The 22,925-nt window shown below is 33.3% G+C and overlaps 1 protein-coding gene and 1 pseudogene across 1 annotated transcript; one reads left to right on the top strand and one right to left on the bottom strand.

Moving 5' to 3' along the window:
* The first annotated feature begins 3,719 nt into the window (after positions 1-3,719).
* Positions 3,720-15,734, top strand: LOC132601905 (receptor-like protein 9DC1). Its single transcript, XM_060314954.1, has 10 exons — positions 3,720-3,839; positions 4,370-4,426; positions 5,600-5,656; positions 6,843-6,899; positions 8,070-8,126; positions 9,313-9,369; positions 12,100-12,731; positions 13,298-13,468; positions 14,520-14,629; positions 15,601-15,734. Exons 1-10 carry the CDS (start codon positions 3,720-3,722, stop codon positions 15,732-15,734), a joined length of 1,452 nt encoding a protein of 483 aa, XP_060170937.1.
* A 1,818-nt stretch (positions 15,735-17,552) lies between these two features.
* Positions 17,553-22,380, bottom strand: LOC132604225 (probable carboxylesterase 17; annotated as a pseudogene).
* Positions 22,381-22,925: the final 545 nt, after the last annotated feature.

Below are 22,925 nucleotides of genomic sequence, written 5' to 3'. Positions count from 1 at the left end.
GTGAGTAATAACTAGTAGTATCATTTATTTCCGTACTTCGCTAGTAGTAAACCAAGCGTCCTTTAATAAAAGGTTCATGCAAAGCTGTATGAAAGGATAATAAAAAACTTTTGAATCCATCTGTTTTTTACCTCTCTTAAAAAAAAAATTATGTCTTTCTCGCTTGGCATATTCCAAAATTGTCACATTTTAAAACATAGATCGTTTCATTCCATCTGGAGTTTGGGTAAATGAGTATACATATTCAATTATCTTCTTATGATGTAAGAATAATTGTTGAATAAATATACTTAAAATAGTGTGAAAAGTAAAGGTGAGGCTATTATTAAGTGGCCGAAATATTTCATTTATTTCTTTTCAGTTTCAAACCATACATGGAAGAAAATCCCTTTCCTCAAACATTTCCTGAGGTCCTAACTTTGTAAGTGCATTTCTTATGATTTTTAATATTGCGTGAACCTCATTTCTTTCATGTTTCATGTCACAAAGCTGTTAGTTAACCTTCAAGTGACAAACCTAACCCCTATGTTTTAACTTTTCATCCTTTTGTGTAGCAACCGGCATTTGTGTATTACAATAAATAGTACAATTAATTTTCCACAGATCAAACAAGTATATCAACCTCTCATTAGGCAAATTTTGTTCACAAGAACTGGAGTGCAAGCTAAAATTCTCTGTAACCTCTGTTGTTTTCTATATTTCGGGCATTTGTAAGACCAAGTAAATTAGTCGGATTGAACTAATGTTGAGTTCAACTCGAAAAATAATGTAACTAGTTTCACACAATTGGGCAATTTGATTGCACAGAGCTGATAGCCAAATATAAGGTACAACAAGCAAGTCAAAAAATAGAAAATAACAGTGCGCTATTTAAGCTATTCATTCTTATAACTATTGAGAGATCGATTTGGTTTGGACAAAAAATTAGTTGAGCTAAAAATATAAGTTTGAGGTGTTGTGTCAAGAAACACTTTACAAAGGCCTCCAGGATGAGCTAGGTGGTAAAACAAACACTTAGTAGAATAGTCTGACTAACTTTTCAGCTATAAAAACAACCGAAGGGATAAAATTATGTATTTTCCCATCATGTTTGGACCTTTTCTTCACATCAAGGACAGTGTTCCAATTTCCAAAAATGCTACTCTCTCCGGCCCATAATAAGTGTCACCTTAGTCAAAAACACGCTTATTAAGAAATCAATAATGCAATGTGAAGTTTATCAAATTACCCCTATATAATAAAAATAAATTACTTTTACCTTTTGATTAGAGCATGCACAAGAAGTAAACTTTTTGACATTAGGAATCCTTCTTAACAATACCAAGTTACTATGTGGCTTTTCCAATCGTCATTTAGATGTTACTTTATTGTCTAAGGGTAGAATTGGAAAAACTAGCCAATTTATTTCTTGATTTCCTAAGATGACAATTATTACGAGACAAAATTTTTTGCTAATGTGACACTTATTATGGGACGGAAAGAATAGTACATTAAAAGGAACTACTCAAAGTGGTTTCATCTTTTCTAACTGGTCCTGGAAATGTAGGCCATATCTCATTGGTTTAGAATTGTCAGTTTCTTCTCTTTCTCCTGTAAAGATGCTAATAATTAGATGTAGAATATAGGAAGGAACAAGTAGCCCTGGTCCAGACTTGTGCATTGACTTTGAGCCTTTCCCTGTTAAGCAATTAATGACTAAAATCAAAGTGAAACAACAACTTGAATGATTCAGTTAAAGGAATCAGGTATCGTATTTGGTTCTAAACATGTGCTTTTAGTATAGATTAACTTACTGCATTCATTTCAATAAAAAGGATATATAACACTGCAAACAAAATTACATAATGACTACCACCTCGATAACAAGGTGATTAAGACTTTCTTTTGATTAACATTTGTATAATATTTAAGATGCTTACTCATAAAAATTATTAAACTTATTGTGTCAAATATTCATAGCATCTTTGAAGGCCGACAAGACTTGAATCGTTTTAACATCCACGTGTGCTATATATATGTATCTCATGAATTTTGAGTTGGGAATCACACAAAGCACAATTTTCTCGGTTTATACTCTACAACTTTCTATATTATCTTCCTGGCAAAAAATGCGTTACAGGCACCTCTCGTAGTAAGAAAGGAAGAATTTTGAAAATTGTGGTCTAAAGCAAATCTTAGACATTATTTGTGTCGCTATAAATAATTTCATATAGAAGGAAAATTTCAAAGTTAAGTTGTTTCTAATTATAGAAAGGTGACATTCTTTTTTAGACGGATTAAAAAGAAAAGCGTGCCACATAAATTAAGATGGAGGGAGTAATATCTTTCTCCACTAAAAATAATAAATAAGACATCGAAATAGGAAGTAATGAATCGCTTCAGACCCACCGATCAAAGTAGAGAACACTTACTCGCAATAGAAAAGAAAAACACTGACATAAACAAACTTACTCATCTTTAATCAAATCACATGAATTTACAATAGTCGAAGTGACAAATTAGTTTGAAACACATATTAATTAATTAAATTTGCCTAAGTGGTAATAGTGTAAAACAAGACATGCTACATGAATTCATTAATTTGCTGTAAATATCGAGTGCTGACACGTTTTCCCTATCAAAGTAAAAGTATTACCTTGTTGTCGCTTTCATAAGTTCATTTGACATTTCCACGAAAAGACTTGTATAACAACTACAACATATCAGTATATTCCCAAAAAGTGGTGCTTGGGGAGGGCAGAGTGTACGCAGAACTTAACCAAGGTAGGTAGGGAGACTGTTTCCGATAGACCTTTGGCTCAAGACTTGTGCATTGACTTGAAATATCTCATTCATTTGCGAACTGTCCCTTTATTTCTTCTCTTTCTCCAGTAACTATTGTTGAAAATTGCTTTCAGTCACAGTAGTAATTTTCTTTTCGGAATAATAAGTTGGTTAGTTGTAGGATGAGTATACTTTATTTGAATTTTAATTTAAGCAAAGATTAGATTATTGAGCTTTTTGAAATTATTCTGCATATTTTATATTTTATGCACATTTTGTGTTGTTAATTGGCTATTTAAACCCCGTCTATGCTTCATAAAATTATTTAGAGACATTTTCAATCAACACTTTCAATCTTTTTGCTGGCCCATCTTTTAAAAAATCAACAGTGGTATCAGAGCCCCATTGATCTTACTGCATATGTAAGTTTTTCTTATTAGAGCCTCCATTGATCTTAATAGATCGGTGAGTTCGTTGAAGAAGAACAACTTTCAACCATTTTTAACCCACACCTATTGTCACCCATTTTTACCCTTGCTTATTTATAATGCTTGGGCCCCAATATATTTTAACAACTAATATTCATTTTTAACTTGTGCTTATTTTCAACTCACATCCTATTTTCGACCAATGCCGATTTTTAACCAATATCAAATTTTTAACCTATTTTCAAACATGGCAAGTAGCAGTTTTTCTTTCAATGCCCAATATAAAAAACTATCAAATTTGGTCAGTGAAGCTCAAGTGTTACTTTGAACCTATGATTTATGTGATGCTGTGACGGAAGAAAAATCCTCACAACTTTTTGAAAATCCTACAATTGTCCAAATTAAAACACTTTCAAATGAGCTTTTGAACAAAACAAGGTTATTGAGGGCTCTTTTTCATGCCCAAACACAAAAGAAAAAGAAAAACAAGAAGAAATATTCATGTCACAAAAGTGTGCACATCTAGAGATGCTCAAAACAATCCTAAAGCACAAACAACAGAAGCGAAAATTGAGGAGGAAGAACTTTTTTAAAATTGCAGCAACGAAAGCAAATGAGAGTGTTGAAAAATTGCTTTCAGTTACTGCAGTAATTTTCGTTTTAGAATAATAAGTAGATTAGTTGTAGGATGAGTCTATTTTAATTTAAATTTTAAAGAGGCTTTTGAAATCATTGTGTTAAATTGGCTATTTAAAGCCCCTATATGTTTAATAAAATTATATAGATACATTTTCAATCAAACACTTACCCAAGGTAGGCAGGGAGGTTGTTTCCGATAGACCTTTGGCTGAAGACTTGTGCATTGACTTGAAATATCTCATTCATTTGGGAACTGTCCCTTTATTCCTTCTCTTTCTCCAGTAACTATTGTTGAAAATTGCTTTCAGTCACAGCAGTAATTTTCTTTTCGGAATAATAAGTTGGTTAGTTGTAGGATGAGTATATTTTATTTGAATTTTAATTTAAGCAAAGATTAGATTATTGGGCTTTTTGAAATTATTCTGCATATTTTATATTTTATGCACATTTTGCGTTGTTAATTGGCTATTTAAACCCCGTCTATGCTTCATAAAATTATTTAGAGACATTTTCAATTAACAGTTTCAATCTTTTTGCAGGCCCATCTTTTAAAAAATCAACAATGGTATCAGAGCCCCATTGATCTTACTGGATATGTGAGTTTTTCTTATTAGAGCCTCCATTGATCTTAATAGATCGGTGAGTTCATTGAAGAAGAACAACTTTCAACCATTTTTAACCCACACTTATTGTCACCCATTTTTACACTTGCTTATTTATAATGCTTGGGCCCCAATATATTTTAACAACCAATATTCATTTTTAACTTGTGCTTATTTTCAACTCACATGCTATTTTCGACCAATGCCGATTTTTAACCAATATCAATTTTTTAACCTATTTTCAAACATGGCAAGTAGCAGTTTTTCTTTCAATGCCCAATATAAAAAACTATCAAATTTGGTCAGTGAAGCTCAAGTGTTACTTTGAAACCTATGATTTATGGGATGCTGTGACGGAAGAAAAATCCTCACAACTTTTTGAAAATCCTACAATTGTCCAAATTAAAACACTTTCAAATGAGCTTTTAAACAAAACAAGGTTATTGAGGGCTCTTTTTCATGCACAAACCCAAAAGAAAAAAGAAAAACAAGAAGAAATATTCATGTCACAAAAGTGTACACATCTAGAGATGCTCAAAACAATTCTCAAGCACAAACAACATAAGCAAAAATTGAGGAGGAAGAACTTTTTTAAAATTGCAGCAACTAAAGCAAATGAGAGTGTTGAAAAACTGCTTTCAGTTACTGCAGTAATTTTCGTTTTAGAATAATAAGTGGATTATTTGTAGGATGAGTCTATTTTAATTTAAATTTTAAAGAGGCTTTTGAAATCATTGTGTTAAATTGGCTATTTAAAGCCCCTATATGTTTAATAAAATTATATAGAGACATTTTCAATCAAACACTTACCCAAGGTAGACAGGGAGGCTGTTACCGATAGACCTTTGGCTGAAGACTTGTGCATTGACTTAAAATACCTCATTCATTTGGGAACTGTCCCTTTATTTCTTCTCTTTCTCCAGTAACTATTGTTGAAAATTGCTTTCAGTCACAGCAGTAATTTTCTTTTCGGAATAATAAGTTGGTTAGTTGTAGGATGAGTATACTTTATTTGAATTTTAATTTAAGCAAAGATTAGATTATTGGGCTTTTTGAAATTATTCTGCATATTTTATATTTTATGCACATTTTGTGTTGTTAATTGGCTATTTAAACCCCGTCTATGCTTCATAAAATTATTTAGAGACATTTTCAATTTTTTTGCAGACCCATCTTTTAAAAAATCAACAGTGGTATCAGAGCCCCATTGATCTTACTGGATATGTGAGTTTTTCTTATTAGAGTCTCCATTTATCTTAATAGATCGGTGAGTTCATTGAAGAAGAACAACTTTCAACCATTTTTAACCCACACCTATTGTCATCCATTTTTACACTTGCTTATTTATAATGCTTGGGCCCCAATATATTTTAACAACCAATATTCATTTTTAACTTGTGCTTATTTTCAACTCACATGTTATTTTCGACCAATGCCGATTTTTAACCAATATCAAATTTTTAACCTATTTTCAAACATGGCAAGTAGCAGTTTTTCTTTCAATGCCCAATATAAAAAACTATCAAATTTGGTCAGTAAAGTTCAAGTGTTACTTTGAAACCTATGATTTATGGGATGCTGTGACGGAAGAAAAATCCTCACAACTTTTTGAAAATCCTACAATTGTCCAAATTAAAACACTTTCAAATGAGTTTTTGAACAAAACAAGGTTATTGAGGGCTCTTTTTCATGCACAAACCCAAAAGAAAAAAGAAAAACAAGAAGAAATATTCATGTCACAAAAGTGTGCACATCTAGAGATGCTCAAAACAATCCTTAAGCACAAACAACATAAACAAAAATTGAGGAGGAAGAACTTTTTTAAAATTGCAGCAACTAAAGCAAATGAGAGTGTTGAAAAATTGCTTTCAGTTACTGCAGTAATTTTCGTTTTAGAATAATAAGTAGATTATTTTTAGGATGAGTCTATTTTAATTTAAATTTTAAAGAGGCTTTTGAAATCATTGTGTTAAATTGGCTATTTAAAGCCCCTATATGTTTAATAAAATTATATAGAGACATTTTCAATCAAACACTTACCCAAGGTAGGCAGGGAGGTTGTTTCTGATAGACCTTTGGCTGAAGACTTGTGCATTGACTTGAAATATCTCATTCGTTTGGGAACTGTCCTTTTATTTCTTCTCTTTCTCCAGTAACTATTGTTGAAAATTGCTTTCAGTCACACCAGTAATTTTCTTTTCGGAATAATAAGTTGGTTAGTTGTAGAATGAGTATACTTTATTTAAATTTTAATTTAAGCAAAGATTAGATTATTGGGTATTTTGAAATTATTCTGCATATTTTATATTTTATGCACATTTTGTGTTGTTAATTGGCTATTTAAACCCCGTCTATGCTTCATAAAATTATTTAGAGACATTTTCAATTAACAGTTTCAATCTTTTTGCAGGCCCATCTTTTAAAAAATCAACAGTGGTATCAGAGCCCCATTGATCTTACTGGATATGTGAGTTTTTCTTATTAGAGCCTCCATTGATCTTAATAGATCGGTGAGTTCATTGAAGAAGAACAACTTTCAACCATTTTTAACCCACACTTATTGTCACCCATTTTTACACTTGCTTATTTATAATGCTTGGGCCCCAATATATTTTAACAACCAATATTCATTTTTAACTTGTGCTTATTTTCAACTCACATGTTATTTTCGACCAATGCCGATTTTTAACCAATATCAATTTTTTAACCTATTTTCAAACATGGCAAGTAGCAGTTTTTCTTTCAATGCCCAATATAAAAAACTATCAAATTTGGTCAGTGAAGTTCAAGTGTTACTTTGAAACCTATGATTTATGGGATGCTGTGACGGAAGAAAAATCCTCACAACTTTTTGAAAATCCTACAATTGTCCAAATTAAAACACTTTCAAATGAGCTTTTGAACAAAACAAGGTTATTGCGGGCTCTTTTCATGCACAAACCCAAAAGAAAAAGAAAAACAAGAAGAAATTTTCATGTCACAAAAGTGTGCACATCTAGAGATGCTCAAAACAATCCTGAAGCACAAACAACAGAAGAGAAAATTGAGGAGGAAGAACTTTTTTAAAATTGCAGCAACTAAAGCAAATGAGAGTGTTGAAAATTGCTTTCTGTTACTGCAGTAATTTTCGTTTTAGAATAATAAGTAGATTATTTGTAGGATGAGTCTATTTTAATTTAAATTTTAAAGAGGCTTTTGAAATCATTGTGTTAAATTGGCTATTTAAAGCCCCTATATGTTTAATAAAATTATATAGAGACATTTTCAATCAAACACTTACCAAAGGTAGGCAGGGAGGCTGTTTCCGATAGACCTTTGGCTGAAGACTTGTGCATTGACTTGAAATACCTCATTCATTTGGGAACTGTCCCTTTATTTCTTCTCTTTCTCCAGTAACTATTGTTGAAAATTGCTTTCAGTCACAGCAGTAATTTTCTTTTCGGAATAATAAGTTGGTTAGTTGTAGGATGAGTATACTTTATTTGAATTTTAATTTAAGCAAAGATTAGATTATTGGGCTTTTTGAAATTATTCTGCATATTTTATATTTTATGCACATTTTGTGTTGTTAATTGGCTATTTAAACCCCGTCTATGCTTCATAAAATTATTTAGAGACATTTTCAATCTTTTTGCAGACCCATCTTTTAAAAAATCAACAGTGGTATCAGAGCCCCATTGATCTTACTGGATATGTGAGTTTTTCTTATTAGAGCCTCCATTTATCTTAATAGATCGGTGAGTTCATTGAAGAAGAACAACTTTCAACCATTTTTAACCCACACCTATTGTCATCCATTTTTACACTTGCTTATTTATAATGCTTGGGCCCCAATATATTTTAACAACCAATATTCATTTTTAACTTGTGCTTATTTTCAACTCACATGTTATTTTCGACCAATGCCGATTTTTAACCAATATCAAATTTTTAACCTATTTTCAAACATGGCAAGTAGCAGTTTTTCTTTCAATGCCCAATATAAAAAACTATCAAATTTGGTCAGTAAAGTTCAAGTGTTACTTTGAAACCTATGATTTATGGGATGCTGTGACGGAAGAAAAATCCTCACAACTTTTTGAAAATCCTACAATTGTCCAAATTAAAACACTTTCAAATGAGTTTTTGAACAAAACAAGGTTATTGAGGGCTCTTTTTCATGCACAAACCCAAAAGAAAAAAGAAAAACAAGAAGAAATATTCATGTCACAAAAGTGTGCACATCTAGAGATGCTCAAAACAATCCTTAAGCACAAACAACATAAACAAAAATTGAGGAGGAAGAACTTTTTTAAAATTGCAGCAACTAAAGCAAATGAGAGTGTTGAAAAATTGCTTTCAGTTACTGCAGTAATTTTCGTTTTAGAATAATAAGTAGATTATTTTTAGGATGAGTCTATTTTAATTTAAATTTTAAAGAGGCTTTTGAAATCATTGTGTTAAATTGGCTATTTAAAGCCCCTATATGTTTAATAAAATTATATAGAGACATTTTCAATCAAACACTTACCCAAGGTAGGCAGGGAGGTTGTTTCTGATAGACCTTTGGCTGAAGACTTGTGCATTGACTTGAAATATCTCATTCGTTTGGGAACTGTCCTTTTATTTCTTCTCTTTCTCCAGTAACTATTGTTGAAAATTGCTTTCAGTCACACCAGTAATTTTCTTTTCGGAATAATAAGTTGGTTAGTTGTAGAATGAGTATACTTTATTTAAATTTTAATTTAAGCAAAGATTAGATTATTGGGTATTTTGAAATTATTCTGCATATTTTATATTTTATGCACATTTTGTGTTGTTAATTGGCTATTTAAACCCCGTCTATGCTTCATAAAATTATTTAGAGACATTTTCAATTAACAGTTTCAATCTTTTTGCAGGCCCATCTTTTAAAAAATCAACAGTGGTATCAGAGCCCCATTGATCTTACTGGATATGTGAGTTTTTCTTATTAGAGCCTCCATTGATCTTAATAGATCGGTGAGTTCATTGAAGAAGAACAACTTTCAACCATTTTTAACCCACACTTATTGTCACCCATTTTTACACTTGCTTATTTATAATGCTTGGGCCCCAATATATTTTAACAACCAATATTCATTTTTAACTTGTGCTTATTTTCAACTCACATGTTATTTTCGACCAATGCCGATTTTTAACCAATATCAATTTTTTAACCTATTTTCAAACATGGCAAGTAGCAGTTTTTCTTTCAATGCCCAATATAAAAAACTATCAAATTTGGTCAGTGAAGTTCAAGTGTTACTTTGAAACCTATGATTTATGGGATGCTGTGACGGAAGAAAAATCCTCACAACTTTTTGAAAATCCTACAATTGTCCAAATTAAAACACTTTCAAATGAGCTTTTGAACAAAACAAGGTTATTGCGGGCTCTTTTCATGCACAAACCCAAAAGAAAAAGAAAAACAAGAAGAAATTTTCATGTCACAAAAGTGTGCACATCTAGAGATGCTCAAAACAATCCTGAAGCACAAACAACAGAAGAGAAAATTGAGGAGGAAGAACTTTTTTAAAATTGCAGCAACTAAAGCAAATGAGAGTGTTGAAAATTGCTTTCTGTTACTGCAGTAATTTTCGTTTTAGAATAATAAGTAGATTATTTGTAGGATGAGTCTATTTTAATTTAAATTTTAAAGAGGCTTTTGAAATCATTGTGTTAAATTGGCTATTTAAAGCCCCTATATGTTTAATAAAATTATATAGAGACATTTTCAATCAAACACTTACCAAAGGTAGGCAGGGAGGCTGTTTCCGATAGACCTTTGGCTGAAGACTTGTGCATTGACTTGAAATACCTCATTCATTTGGGAACTGTCCCTTTATTTCTTCTCTTTCTCCAGTAACTATTGTTGAAAATTGCTTTCAATCACAGCAGTAATTTTCTTTTCGGAATAATAAGTTGGTTAGTTGTAGGATGAGTATACTTTATTTGAATTTTAATTTAAGCAAAGATTAGATTATTGGGCTTTTTGAAATTATTCTGCATATTTTATATTTTATGCACATTTTGTGTTGTTAATTGGCTATTTAAACCCCGTCTATGCTTCATAAAATTATTTAGAGACATTTTCAATCTTTTTGCAGACCCATCTTTTAAAAAATCAACAGTGGTATCAGAGCCCCATTGATCTTACTGCATATGTGATTTTTTCTTATTAGAACCTCCATTGATTTTAATAGATCGGTGAGTTCATTGAAGAAGAACAACTTTCAACCATTTTTAACCCACACCTATTGTCACCCATTTTTACCCTTGCTTATTTATAATGCTTGGGCCCCAATATATTTTAACAACCAATATTCATTTTTAACTTGTGCTTATTTTCAACTCACATGTTATTTTCGACCAATGCCGATTTTTAACCAATATCAATTTTTAACCTATTTTCAAACATGGCAAGTAGCAGTTTTTCTTTCAATGCCCAATATGTCTTCACTAATAAAAACTATCAAATTTGGTCAGTGAAGTTCAAGTGTTACTTTGAAACCTATGATTTATGGGATGCTGTGACGGAAGAAAAATCCTCACAACTTTTTGAAAATCTACAATTGTCCAAATTAAAACACTTTAAAATGAGCTTTTAAACAAAATAAGGTTATTGAGGGCTCTTTTTCATGCACAAACCCAAAAGAAAAAGAAAAACAAGAAGAAATATTCATGTCTCAAAAGTGTGCACATCTAGAGCTGCTCAAAACAATCCTCAAGCACAAACAACAGAAGCAAAAATTGAGGAGGAAGAACTTTTTAAAAATTGCAGCAGCTAAAGCAAATGAGAGTGTTGAAAATTGCTTTCAGTTACTGCAGTAATTTTCGTTTTAGAATAATAAGTAGATTAGTTGTAGGATGAGTCTATTTTAATTGAAATTTTAAAGAGGCTTTTGAAATCATTGTGTTAAATTGGCTATTTAAAGCCCCTATATGTTTAATAAAATTATATAGAGGCATTTCCAATCAAACACTTTCAAGTTTTAACTTTTTTGTTGTCCCATCTTATAAGAACACAACAAAAATGCTAAATTAGATGTGGAAATAGGATGTTCCAAGCTACCCCAAATCTAGGGCTATCAAAGTATTATGTTCACAATGATGACTTGAAAGGATTTGTCCCTGTGTAGCTTTCATTTCAAATATCCATGGAAAGACTTGTGCATTGACTTGAGCCAACCATTGGATTAACTAATTCTTATTGGATTAATATTTGTTCTTAACATGTTCTTATATAGATAACTTATTGCATTCAATGAAATAGATATAACACTGTACTGACTGGAACTTTGACAATAAGATGATTCAGGTTTCATTGTTATAAAATTTGTATAATTATCTCAAAGCGAAATGACTCTTATTGTTTCTTATATTTGAAAACAAAATTTTCTTAAGACTATATATATCTGTCATGAATTTTGATTTGGGAATAACACAAAGCACAACTTTCTTTGTTCTTTCTCTATTGCCAACTTTTAATACTAATCTATGGGTTTTGGGCACCTCCTGTTTCTACTAGCATCTTGTTTCTCTGTCAACTTGCTTTTTCTTCATTCATACCCCATTTGTGCTCCAAATATGAAAGCATTTCCCTTCTAAAATTAAAGAATACGCTTATTGTTAATCCTTCATATATTTGCGATTTCTCTTATTCAAAGACGAGTTCATGGAATATGAGTAGAGATTGCTGCTTGTGGGATGGAGTCATATGTGATGGGTCTACTGGCAACGTGATTGAACGTGACCTCAGTTGCGATAGTCTTGTAGGGAAGATCAATTCCAATATCAACCTCTTCCAGTTCTCTCATCTCGAAAGGCTCAACCTTTCTAGGAATATATTCTCAAATTCACATATTTCACCTAAATTTGACAGATTTTCGAGTTTGACACATCTTGATCTTTCCTACACATCTTTCTCGGGTCAAATTCCTTCTGAAATCTCTCATCTTTCCAAGTTACAGCCTCTTCATTTACTAAACTATGATATGAAACTTGGACCTCACAATTTTAAATTGCTCCTTCAGAATTTGACCCAATTAAGACAGCTTGATTTTTCCTCTGTAAACATCTCTTCCACCATTCCTCCAATTGTTTCTTCTCATTTAACAACTCTAAGGCTGGGAGATACAAGATTGTATAGGATAATACCTGAGAGTATCTTTCACCTGCCCAACTTGAAAGAACTAGACTTATCCTACAATGATCAGCTTAGTGTTTATTTTTCAACAACTAAATGGAACAGCAATGCATCTCTCAAGGAGTTATATCTCTTTCAAGTAAATTTTTTCAGGTAATTTCCTGCCAAAATGTCTTGGCTATCTAACTTCAGTGTGGTACTTGATGCTTAATTCTTGCAATATCTCGGGGCCAATTCCGAAATCTCTTTGGAATCTCACCCGTCTAGAGTATATGGACCTTAAAGATAACTATCTTGTAGGATTAATTCCTCTGTTTACAAGTGGACTGCTGAATCTATCTTACCTTCGGCTATCAAGTAACTCCCTGAATGGAGCATTACCATCCTGGATATTCTCCCTTCCATTACTCACTAAATTAGACTTGAGTTTTAACCACTTTTCTGGTCAGCTTAAGTTTTTCAAGTCAATCCAGTACTAGTCAGTATTGATTTAAGAGATAACCAGTTGCAAGGTTATCTTCCCAAATCAATTCAGAAACTTGTGAACCTATACGCGATTCATTTAGGACACATCCAGTTCCAAGGTCCTCTTCCCAAGTCACTTCAGAACCTTGAAGGTCCTCTTCCCAAGTCACTTCAAAACCTTGAAGGTCCTCTTCCCAAGTTACTTCAGAACCTTGTGAATTTAAAGTGGTTGATCTTTCATCTAATAATTTTAGTGGCAACGTAGATGTCAAACAACTTTCCGAGCTGGATCTTTCATATAATAGTATTTCTATGACCAATGAGAATAAAGTCAAGTCTACCTTGCCTGAATTCCTCACAGACTTGGGGTTGTCCGCTTGTGAAGTAAACGAATTGGATTTTTTGAGATCAGCAAAGCAACTTAGGTACTTGGATCTTTTAAATAACAAGATTCAAGGAAGTATTCCTAATCGGGAATGGTCTAATTGGATGAATTATCTATCCCACAATATGTTGACAAGCACTAACCAAATTCCTCTTCTTCCTCTTAAATTCTATTGATTTACAGTCAAATTTTCTTCAAGGGACGCTACCAATTCCACCGCCCTCGGTAGAATTGTTCTTCATATCAAATAATAGTCTCACCCGGGAAATCCCTTTCTTCTGTTTGCAATTTGACATCATTAATAGTGCTAGATTTGGCAAGAAACAATTTGAAGGGAGCAATTCCGTAATGTTTGGGTAACATGAGTGACTACCTCGAGATTTTGGATATGCAACACAAAAGTCTTTCTGGGAATCTCCAAACTACTTTCAGATTTAGAAGTGGACTGAAAAGCTTTGGCAATAAGGTAGAGGGAAAATTCCAAGATCCTTGGCAAATTGCAAAGAGTTGGAAGTTCTTGATTTAGGAAATAATCACCTCAATGACACATTCCCTTTGTGGTTGGGAACTCTTCCAAAGCTACAAGTTTTAAGCTAGAGATCTAATAAATTGCATGGTGCCATTAGAACTTCAAGGATTAAAAACTTGTTTCCTCAGTTGCGGATAATGAGTCTCTCTTGTAATGCTTTTACAACAGAGTTACCAACAAGTCTTTTTCAAAATTTGAAAGCCATGAGGAGAATTGATCCAACAATAAAGGCACCAAGTGCCGAAATAAATAATTATTACCAAAACTGAGTAAGTGTTGTAACGAAGGGGCTGGAGCTTGAACTATGAGAATCTTGTCTTTGTACGCCACTATCGATCTCTCAAACAACAAATTTGAATGACACATCCTACTGTTCTGGGAGATCTTATTTCGCTTCGGGTGTTGAATCTGTCTCATAATTGATTGCAAGGTCATATACCACCATCACTTGGAAACTATTTGTAGTCAAATCATTGGATCTTTCATTTAACAATATTTCGGGAGAGATACCACAACAACTTGCTTCTCTTACATCTTTTGCAGTTTTAAAACTCTCCTGCAGTCATCTTGAAGGATGCATCCCGAGAGGACCTCAATTTGATACATTTGAGAACAATTCAGGTGCAGGCAATAATGGATTATGTGGATCCCCAGTTTCGAAAGATTGTGGAAGTAAGTAGGGACTAGAGACAAACAATACGACATTTGTGTTGGATGAAGAAAGGGATTCAACATTTCTAAGTGAACTCAGCTGGAAAGTGGTTCTTATGGGATATGGTTGTGGACTGATTATTGGATTCTCCATAGCATATTTCATGCGTTCTTCTCGAAATCCAAATTGGCTTTCTGGGATCGCTGAAGAATTACAATATAGAATGATTATGAGAAGGCGAAAGAAGCCGCGAGGCTGTCAAAGGCACTACGGAAGATAAAATTTTGGTGTCTAGACAAGTTCCCCGAGGCACAAGAAGTAAGTTCAAAACTTTTGGTCATATTTTCATATTAATCTCAGTACCGGTTCTTTTAGTTTATTGTAATTGATATTATATATCTTCATTTGAATATTTCTTGTATTATTAGCTTGCATAAAAAAAGAAGAAAGGACTGCAAATCTGTCCAGCTTGGAGATTTGTGTTTCCATTACTTCATTTCTATAAAAATGTGAGACTATTGATATAATTGTTCTGTATATAACTCTTTTGTTTTATTTTTATGAAATAAATGCAGGCAATATAACTTGGGAGAAGCAAATGGACAAAGAGTGTGTCCAGTTGAAATACCAAGAAACATGAAGCATATATTCTTGGAGAAGACCAAAGTGAAAATGAAGCATATCTTCTTGGCTGAGATTGGTTGAGCAAGGAATGCTTTTGATTTTTTTTAAAAAATTTGTATTATGGAGGTTGACTCATTTTCTTTCAAAAAAGAAAAAGAAAAAGAGAGAATAAATTCTAGTCCTAATAACTAGGATTTAAGTAAATGTTTTAATGTGCATTCTGGTATTAAGTTATTCTATATAATGAACAACTTCTATTTTCATCAAGTATATATGTTGTATTTCCCAAGTGCTATCAGCACCAACCCACAATGTTTTATAGGATGAATACAAGAGAAAGAATTTGTTATTTATTTACTATTTGCAGATTTTATATTGGAAAGAGGAAAGAAAGAAATACTGAACCATGGATCACCAAACCTCATTCTACATTTTATTCTGAAGAAGACTAGCTTATATCAGAGCAGTGAAGTGCTCTACACTGAGCATCAGACACTTTGATTTATCATTTATTTCCATGGAAAGACTAGTGTATTAACTTAAAAATATCTCATTCATTTGGAATTGTTCCTTTCTTCTCATTCTCCACTAAAAATGCTAAATTGGATGTTGAAATAGTAAGGAACGAGAAGTAGCCCCCACCCAGACTCGTGCATTGACTTTAGCTATCTCCTGTTCAACAATGACTAAAATCAAATTGAAACATCAACTTGAAAAGGTGATTTGTCCATTTACTTTGTCCAGTGACATGAGTGAAGCACCGGATTATCTAATTCTTATTTAGCAAATTGGATTAACATCGAAACAATTATACTCGATATTTACATCAAATCATATGAATTTACCATAAGTGAAATATTAATGTGAGAATACATATTAGTGAATCATGTTTCTGTGATAAAAGTGTATAGAAAAGACATGCGTCATATGTTCATTGATATGGTTTAAAAATCGGGCCCGACATACCTTCTTGTCATTCATTTGACATTTCCACTGAAACAAATACAGACTCAGAATATTTCATTCACAAATATGTTTGATTTGTTCAACAATGACGACTAAAACATGTTTGACATCGCTATTTTTATAATTTAGTTTCATGTTCCAACCGCTCCATCCTCGTTTTTAACCTTTTTGGGACATTTCTTTTCATTAGATCTAACATGTGAAAACTAGTACTACTAATTAGTCCCCTAATTTGTGTTGGTGCAGGAGAGAATTTTAAATAGCATAAAAAAAAAAACTCTAAATTCAAGTGTACTGCCCACACAATCCACTTAAAATGGTTTTGTTAAGTGCAAACAACACCATTCTGTGAATGTCCCTAGAAAAATGATATTGCACGCCCTCAAATGATATAGAGTTCATGCAATAATCAAATGGCTCCCTTTACTGGTTGTGACGGGCTTCACTTAGTCTTCTAGCATGGATTATGGAGAAACAGTTTAGCTTAGGGGCTTGTCCAATGATTATCTGATTAGATCCATTGCTCTCTCTTAAAGATGCTCTTCTCCAGTGGCGGATCTAGAATTTATAAGTCGTGGGTGCTTCACTAATTTTGGTACAAGTATTACAATGACCATAAAAATTAAACATGGGTGCTCATGATCACTTTATATACATTTTTAAATATATTTATGCATACATAACACAATTTGATCAAACTGTGTAGTTGCTTCAGCACCTAGACCTCCCAACGTAGATCCGCCACTGTTGGTGAAGTGTGCTCATCAGTGAATTTGGTGACACCCATGATCAGCTTCTAGTCTTAGGGACAAAAATTTAGTAGGAACCTCTGCAGTTAGGCTATACAATGAAGAGGTTTACTTGGATGGAAAAGCTAAAGGAATAACAAGGTATTTATAGGCTGAGATGAGATGTTACTTATTCTTGAAATTGTTCCCATTGCAGATGACAAACCATATTCTTTGGTTGGCCCTGTCCTCTGTTTTTTTATAAGAATAAAAGTTAATAAGTGTTCCAAGAGTTTATAAAGTTGCTCTTTCCCATTATGTTATTTCTATTGACACACTCAAGTTTTGTCTGGTAACTTTAGTATATCTGGACACTTAACTCTTATGCACAGGGGATTCCATTTCTCATTTTTATAGAAACTGTTGAGAAACATGGACTTTGGGCTAATTCAACCCAAAATAGCTCATGAGGTGCATAGTATAGTATAGGCTAAATGTCATAGATTATTTACCATTCCTTCATGGTATCATTGGATTGTGTCCGTTGAAGACAGATGAAAAATCAACTCATTTGTAGATCACCAAAAGTAGTTCTTTGCATTAAAAAATGGAAGAACAGAAACTAAGTGAACATTACAGTCTAAAAAGTAGAACATGTGAAAGGTATTAGAAGAAAAACGTGAACCTGTCCCTCAGCTTCAACCAGCTCAACTCTTTTCACACCTCTCTCCTTTCAAGAATTCAGCGTACGTTACTCCCCTTTCTTTCAAGAAGTCCAAGCCAGCCACAAAAACAATCACTGCTGGAAACTGAGACCATTCATCCACAGATAGTTCAGCATTCTCAAAGTTACATCCAAAATAATAACGATTTGTTCCTTGAGGCAAGCTCAGTCTCCAAAACATGTCGTTCATCTCCACATCCCCTGCTGATCCATTAGCCATCTCTAATTCAGTCCTTTTTTCACTCCCGAAATACGGATGAATTGGCAGCAATCCCTTTAGTCTACCACGAAAACCTTCACTTGTCATCGCGCTAATAGCAACCTGATGAACTATGTTGCCTCCAGCACTGTCTCCAGAAAGAAAAACCCGAGAAAGATCAGCCCTTTTCAGCCATGGTTCATTTTCTAAGTTCTTGATCAGCCATCCCAGTGCAGAATAACAATCTTCATAAGCTATAGGAAGCTTATTTTCAGGTGCAAGACGATAGTCTACTGAAAGGATGATAGATTTGGAAGCAACACTTAAATCTCCAAGAAAAATATAGTAACCGAGCCATGTAGTCGAGCCAATGCAAAACCCACCACCATGGAAGTAGACTAAAACAGGAAACTGCTGGTGAACTCCTGATTCAGGAACATCAGGAAGGTACATTCTACCAAATATTGGTTTCAAGGGGTCAATGACAACATCCTTAGACTTGTAGCCATTGCAAGGTTCAACTGATGCAGTGACTATTTCAGGCTCGAATCGTTTAACTGAACCATTAGAAAAAACTTGGATGTAACCTGGTGCTTCTGCAACTATGGACATTTTCTTGGGAATGTGTAAGATACCACTTGCTATATGGTATGAAAGGACATGCTTTTTATGGGGATTTATATAGAATGGAGATTATGATACTAGAGCATAGGTACATGATCGAACATGGATGGTAGGTTGATCACACAAAGGGCAATGAATCTTGAAAATGAGTATAGCAAGAATCATGAAAAGAAAGTGCAAGTGAAATGCGAGAGGGATAAAAAAAAGTTAATTTAATAACGCGCCAGGTTCTTCTCAAGAGTTAGCTCTCTGACACAGTTTATGTGGAGCAACCCCAAGACCTTGTTGATCTTTCTAGCCTACCTATGTGTTTGGCCTTAACCAAGCTCTTTAGCCTAAGTTACTCTCTTTTGTTCCCTTTTCTAAAGCATGGGTTTTGCAATGGTGGGGCAAACAAATCTATGTTTACCTCTCAACACAGTTTAAGGAAAGCGTGTAAACAACCACGAGAATGCATCAGCAGAACATACACTTCACATCTATAAAACAAAATTCTCTTCATACATTCAAATAAAACTGTTACACCAGTCAGTATAAAGAACAAAACTCCATCCTCAAAATGGACATATACTACTACAAACTGATAGTTCCTTTTTATCAAATGATTCTATCGAAATACACTAAAAACAACAGTCACAATTAAAAGGGCAAAGCTTGGTACCTCCAGCATTAGACCTCCAAAAACTCAAAGCAATAAACCCCTAATCTATGTTAGATGGGCCCATATTAAAAGGGCAAAGCTTGGTACCTCCAGCATTAGACCTCCAAAAACTCAAAGCAATAAACCCCTAATCTATGTTAGATGAGCCCATTTAAATGTACATTCCGGTGTATACAGTTTTTCGTCAATTTCTATATTTAGAACAATTCCACGAATACACATACCCACGACACACTCATTCGACACAGTCTAAAGGGCACGTGTAACATGGCCCCTAAATCAAAAGTTCATACTTTTCAGCTTCAAATAACCAAACTATCGATAAGGCCAACAGAACAAACACTTTACGTCTATAAACAAAATTCCTCATACATTCAAATAAAATTGTTATACCAGTCAGTAAAAAGAACAAAGCCCCATCTTCAAAATGGACATATAGGACTACAACTTCACTACAAACTGATAATTCATCAATTAATTCTATCAAGAGTCACTAGAAACAACAGTCACAATCAAAAGGACAAAGCTTGGTACCTCCAGCATTAGACTTTTTTTTTTTTTTTTTTTGATGACGTTGTTTCATTGAAAAAAGGCATCAAGCAGATGATCATTACATGGGTTAATTACAAATAGACAAAAGCAAAAGAGAATTATAAGCCCCTATACATTGGCTCCCCTCTAAAACTAGGGTGCTAATAAAATCCAAAAACTGATCAGTACTAGTCAATGGGGACAACATTGTCCAGCAATAAAGGTTTACTAGACATTTGGCTTTAAGTGCATGAATGCAAGTGGGAGTTGAGGAACCATCAAAACATCTTCTATTCCTCTCGATCCAAATAGACCAAAAAATTGCAGCAGGAATCATATTCCAGATCTTTCTGATGGTCTTATCAATTAACTGAAGACTCCAAGAAATTTGAGCTTCCCTTAATCTTTGCGGCATCACCCAACTTAAACTGAAAAAACACAAGAACATGTTCCAGAGGTCATATGCTACTGGGCATTGACGAAAAAGGTGGTCGACTGTCTCTGGAGTTGTGTTGCAAAAAAAGCATCTGGTGTTGTCCAACTCTAATCCGCTCCTATTTAGATTGTCTAAAGTAAGACAAGCATTGTTTAGTATAATCCAACTAAACAACTCCTCATTAGACTTCCCAATACCCAACTCCTCTTCTGTATATAAGTAAACCCATCTGCAGTTTTCTTCCTCGAATGATGTGGCGGCTCAAATAAAACATTATCTTTTGGGATTCTAACACTTTTTTCCTTGTTTTTCTTCACCTTTTACATCTACATTCGGGTGTATACAGTTTTTCGTCAATTTTTAGTGTATTCTGAGTAATTCCACAAATATACCCATGATGCAGTTGTTCGACATGCTAATTCAAAAATTTATACTTTTCAGCTTCAAATAACAAGACTATCGATAATGCATCAGCAGAACATGCACTTCACATCTATAAAACAAAATTCTCTTCATACATTCAAATAAAACTGTTACACCAGTCAGTATAAAGAACAAAACTCCATCCTCAAAATGGAGTTATACTACTACAAACTTCACTACAAACTGAAAGTTCCTTTTTATCAAATGATTCTATCAAAATACACTAAAAACAACAGTCACAATCAAAAGGACAAAGCTTGGTACCTCCCAAAACTCAAAGCAATATCCCCCTAATCTATGTTAGATAGGCCCTTTTACAGGTACATTCCGGCGTATACAGTTTTTTGTCAACTTTTAGTGTATTTTGAACAATTCCACAAACACACATACCGTGAACACACTTGTTCGACACAAAGTCTAAAGGGCACGTGTAACAAAGCCCCTAATTCAGAAGTTAATACTTTCAGCTTCAAATAACCAGACTATTGAAAATGCATTAACAGAAACGTCTATAAACAAAATTCTTCATACATTCAAATAAAATTGTTACACCATCCTCAAAATGGACTTATACGACTACTAACTTCACAACAAAACTGATAGTTCATCAAATAATTCTGCCAAAATTCACTAAAAACAACAGTCACAATCAAAAGGACAAAGCTTGGTACCTCCAGCATTAGACCTCCCAATACCCAACTCCTCTTCCGTGTATAAAGTAAACCCATCTGCCGTTTTCTTCCTCGGTCAACGTGATGCCTCAGATAAAACGTTATCTATGTTATATGGGCCCTTTTACAGGTACAGTCAGGCATGTACAATTTTTCATCAATTTTTATATTTTCAACAATTCCACAACTACACGTACCATGATGCACTCATTCAACACACTAATTCAGACGTTTATACGGTTCAGCTCCAAATAACCAGACTATCGATAATGCATCAGCATAATGAACACTTTTACGTCTATAAACAAAATTCTTCACACATTAAAATAAAACTGTTACACCAATCAGTAAAAAGAACAAAACCCCATCCTCAAAATGGTGACTACAACTTCATTACAAACTGATCTAGTTCATCTAATCAAAATGATCCTCTCAAAATATACTAAAAACAAGAGTCACAATCAATTTAAGTCTAAAAAACAAAATTATGTTCATACATTCAAATAAAATTGTTACACCAGTCAGTAAAAAGAACAAAACTTTATCCTCGAAATGGACATATACTACTACAAAACTGATAATTCAATCAAGATTCACTAAAAACAACAGTCACAATCAAAAGGACAAAGCTTGGTACCTCCAGCATTAGATTTCCCAATACCCAACTCCTCTTCAGTATATAAAGTAAACCCATCTGCTGTTTTCTTCCTCGAATGACGTGGCACCTCAGAAAAAACATTATCTTTACGTATTCTAACACTTTTTTCCTTGTTTTTCTTCACTTTTTTTGGCTCTATAACAACATCTCCACTTGATTTTTCTACTTTTTCAGGTTTCTTCCTCTTTCTTCCAGCAAATATTTCGTCAATTTCACTAATTGGTTTTTTAGGTTTCGTTGAAGAAGAATTTGGTTTCTCCTTTTCTATCTCTATTGGTTTAGGTTTCTTGGAATTGCTATTTTTAGGCATTGTTAATAGCAAAAATGATGAATTATTACTACTTGTTTAGCAAAATTGTGAAGAAAGTGTTGAAGATTGAAGAGTAATTTTAAACCCCAGGTAATTTGGAGTGTTAGTGTACCAGTAGGCTCATAATAGATGAACGGGTGGGTTAATTATATGAAAAGTGGCGAAAAATACCTCTGAACTTTTGAAATAGAACAAAAAGGCCCTTCCTTTGATTTTGTAATCCAGAAATGCACCTTAACTATTAGAAATAAGACAAAAATCCTCTTGCCGGTAGCGAATACGGTCGTATCTCGTTAACGACCTCCAGATCTCATGTATTCCCTTTTAATACGTATTGCATTATTGTGATGGACATCGAGAAAAGGTTACCCCATTTATTTTTTATATATTGTATTTTCTCTCTTAGTGGAAAAATATATGCTTTTTGTTCTTGAAATTTTGTTCTTCATGAAAAGTCTGAACATATATGTATGACCTAATTGTTACTCCTAATAAAATTGGATAAAAATTTATAAAAAAGTCCGAATTCAATCTCAACAAAGAAAAAAAAATGATTTCTCTTTATCTATTTGTCTAGTTTTTAGATTCGAGGTTTGAGTTATTCTATAACCCCAAAAATATAAATTGATCACGTTCAACTATCTAAATCTTTACAGTATTATGTTTCATCCTACTTTACCCAAATTTTAGATTGGGGAAATAACACTATATGACATTTAGAGTAAAATAATTACCCGTTTTAGCTCATATTTTTTTTATTA

This window comes from Lycium barbarum, chromosome 7 (assembly GCF_019175385.1).
Source record: "Lycium barbarum isolate Lr01 chromosome 7, ASM1917538v2, whole genome shotgun sequence".
NCBI lineage: Eukaryota > Viridiplantae > Streptophyta > Magnoliopsida > Solanales > Solanaceae > Lycium > Lycium barbarum.
This window is presented reverse-complemented; position numbering and strand designations above follow the sequence as displayed.

Coding starts and splice junctions, on each gene's coding strand:
- LOC132601905 (XM_060314954.1), top strand. CDS start 3,720: ATGCTCAAAACAATCCTAAAGCACAAACAACAGAAGCGAAAATTGAGG. Junction 9,370..12,099: donor CCATTGATCTTACTGGATAT/GTGAGTTTTTCT, acceptor TCTTATTCAAAG/ACGAGTTCATGGAATATGAG. Junction 12,732..13,297: donor TTTCAAGTAAATTTTTTCAG/GTAATTTCCTGC, acceptor TAATAATTTTAG/TGGCAACGTAGATGTCAAAC.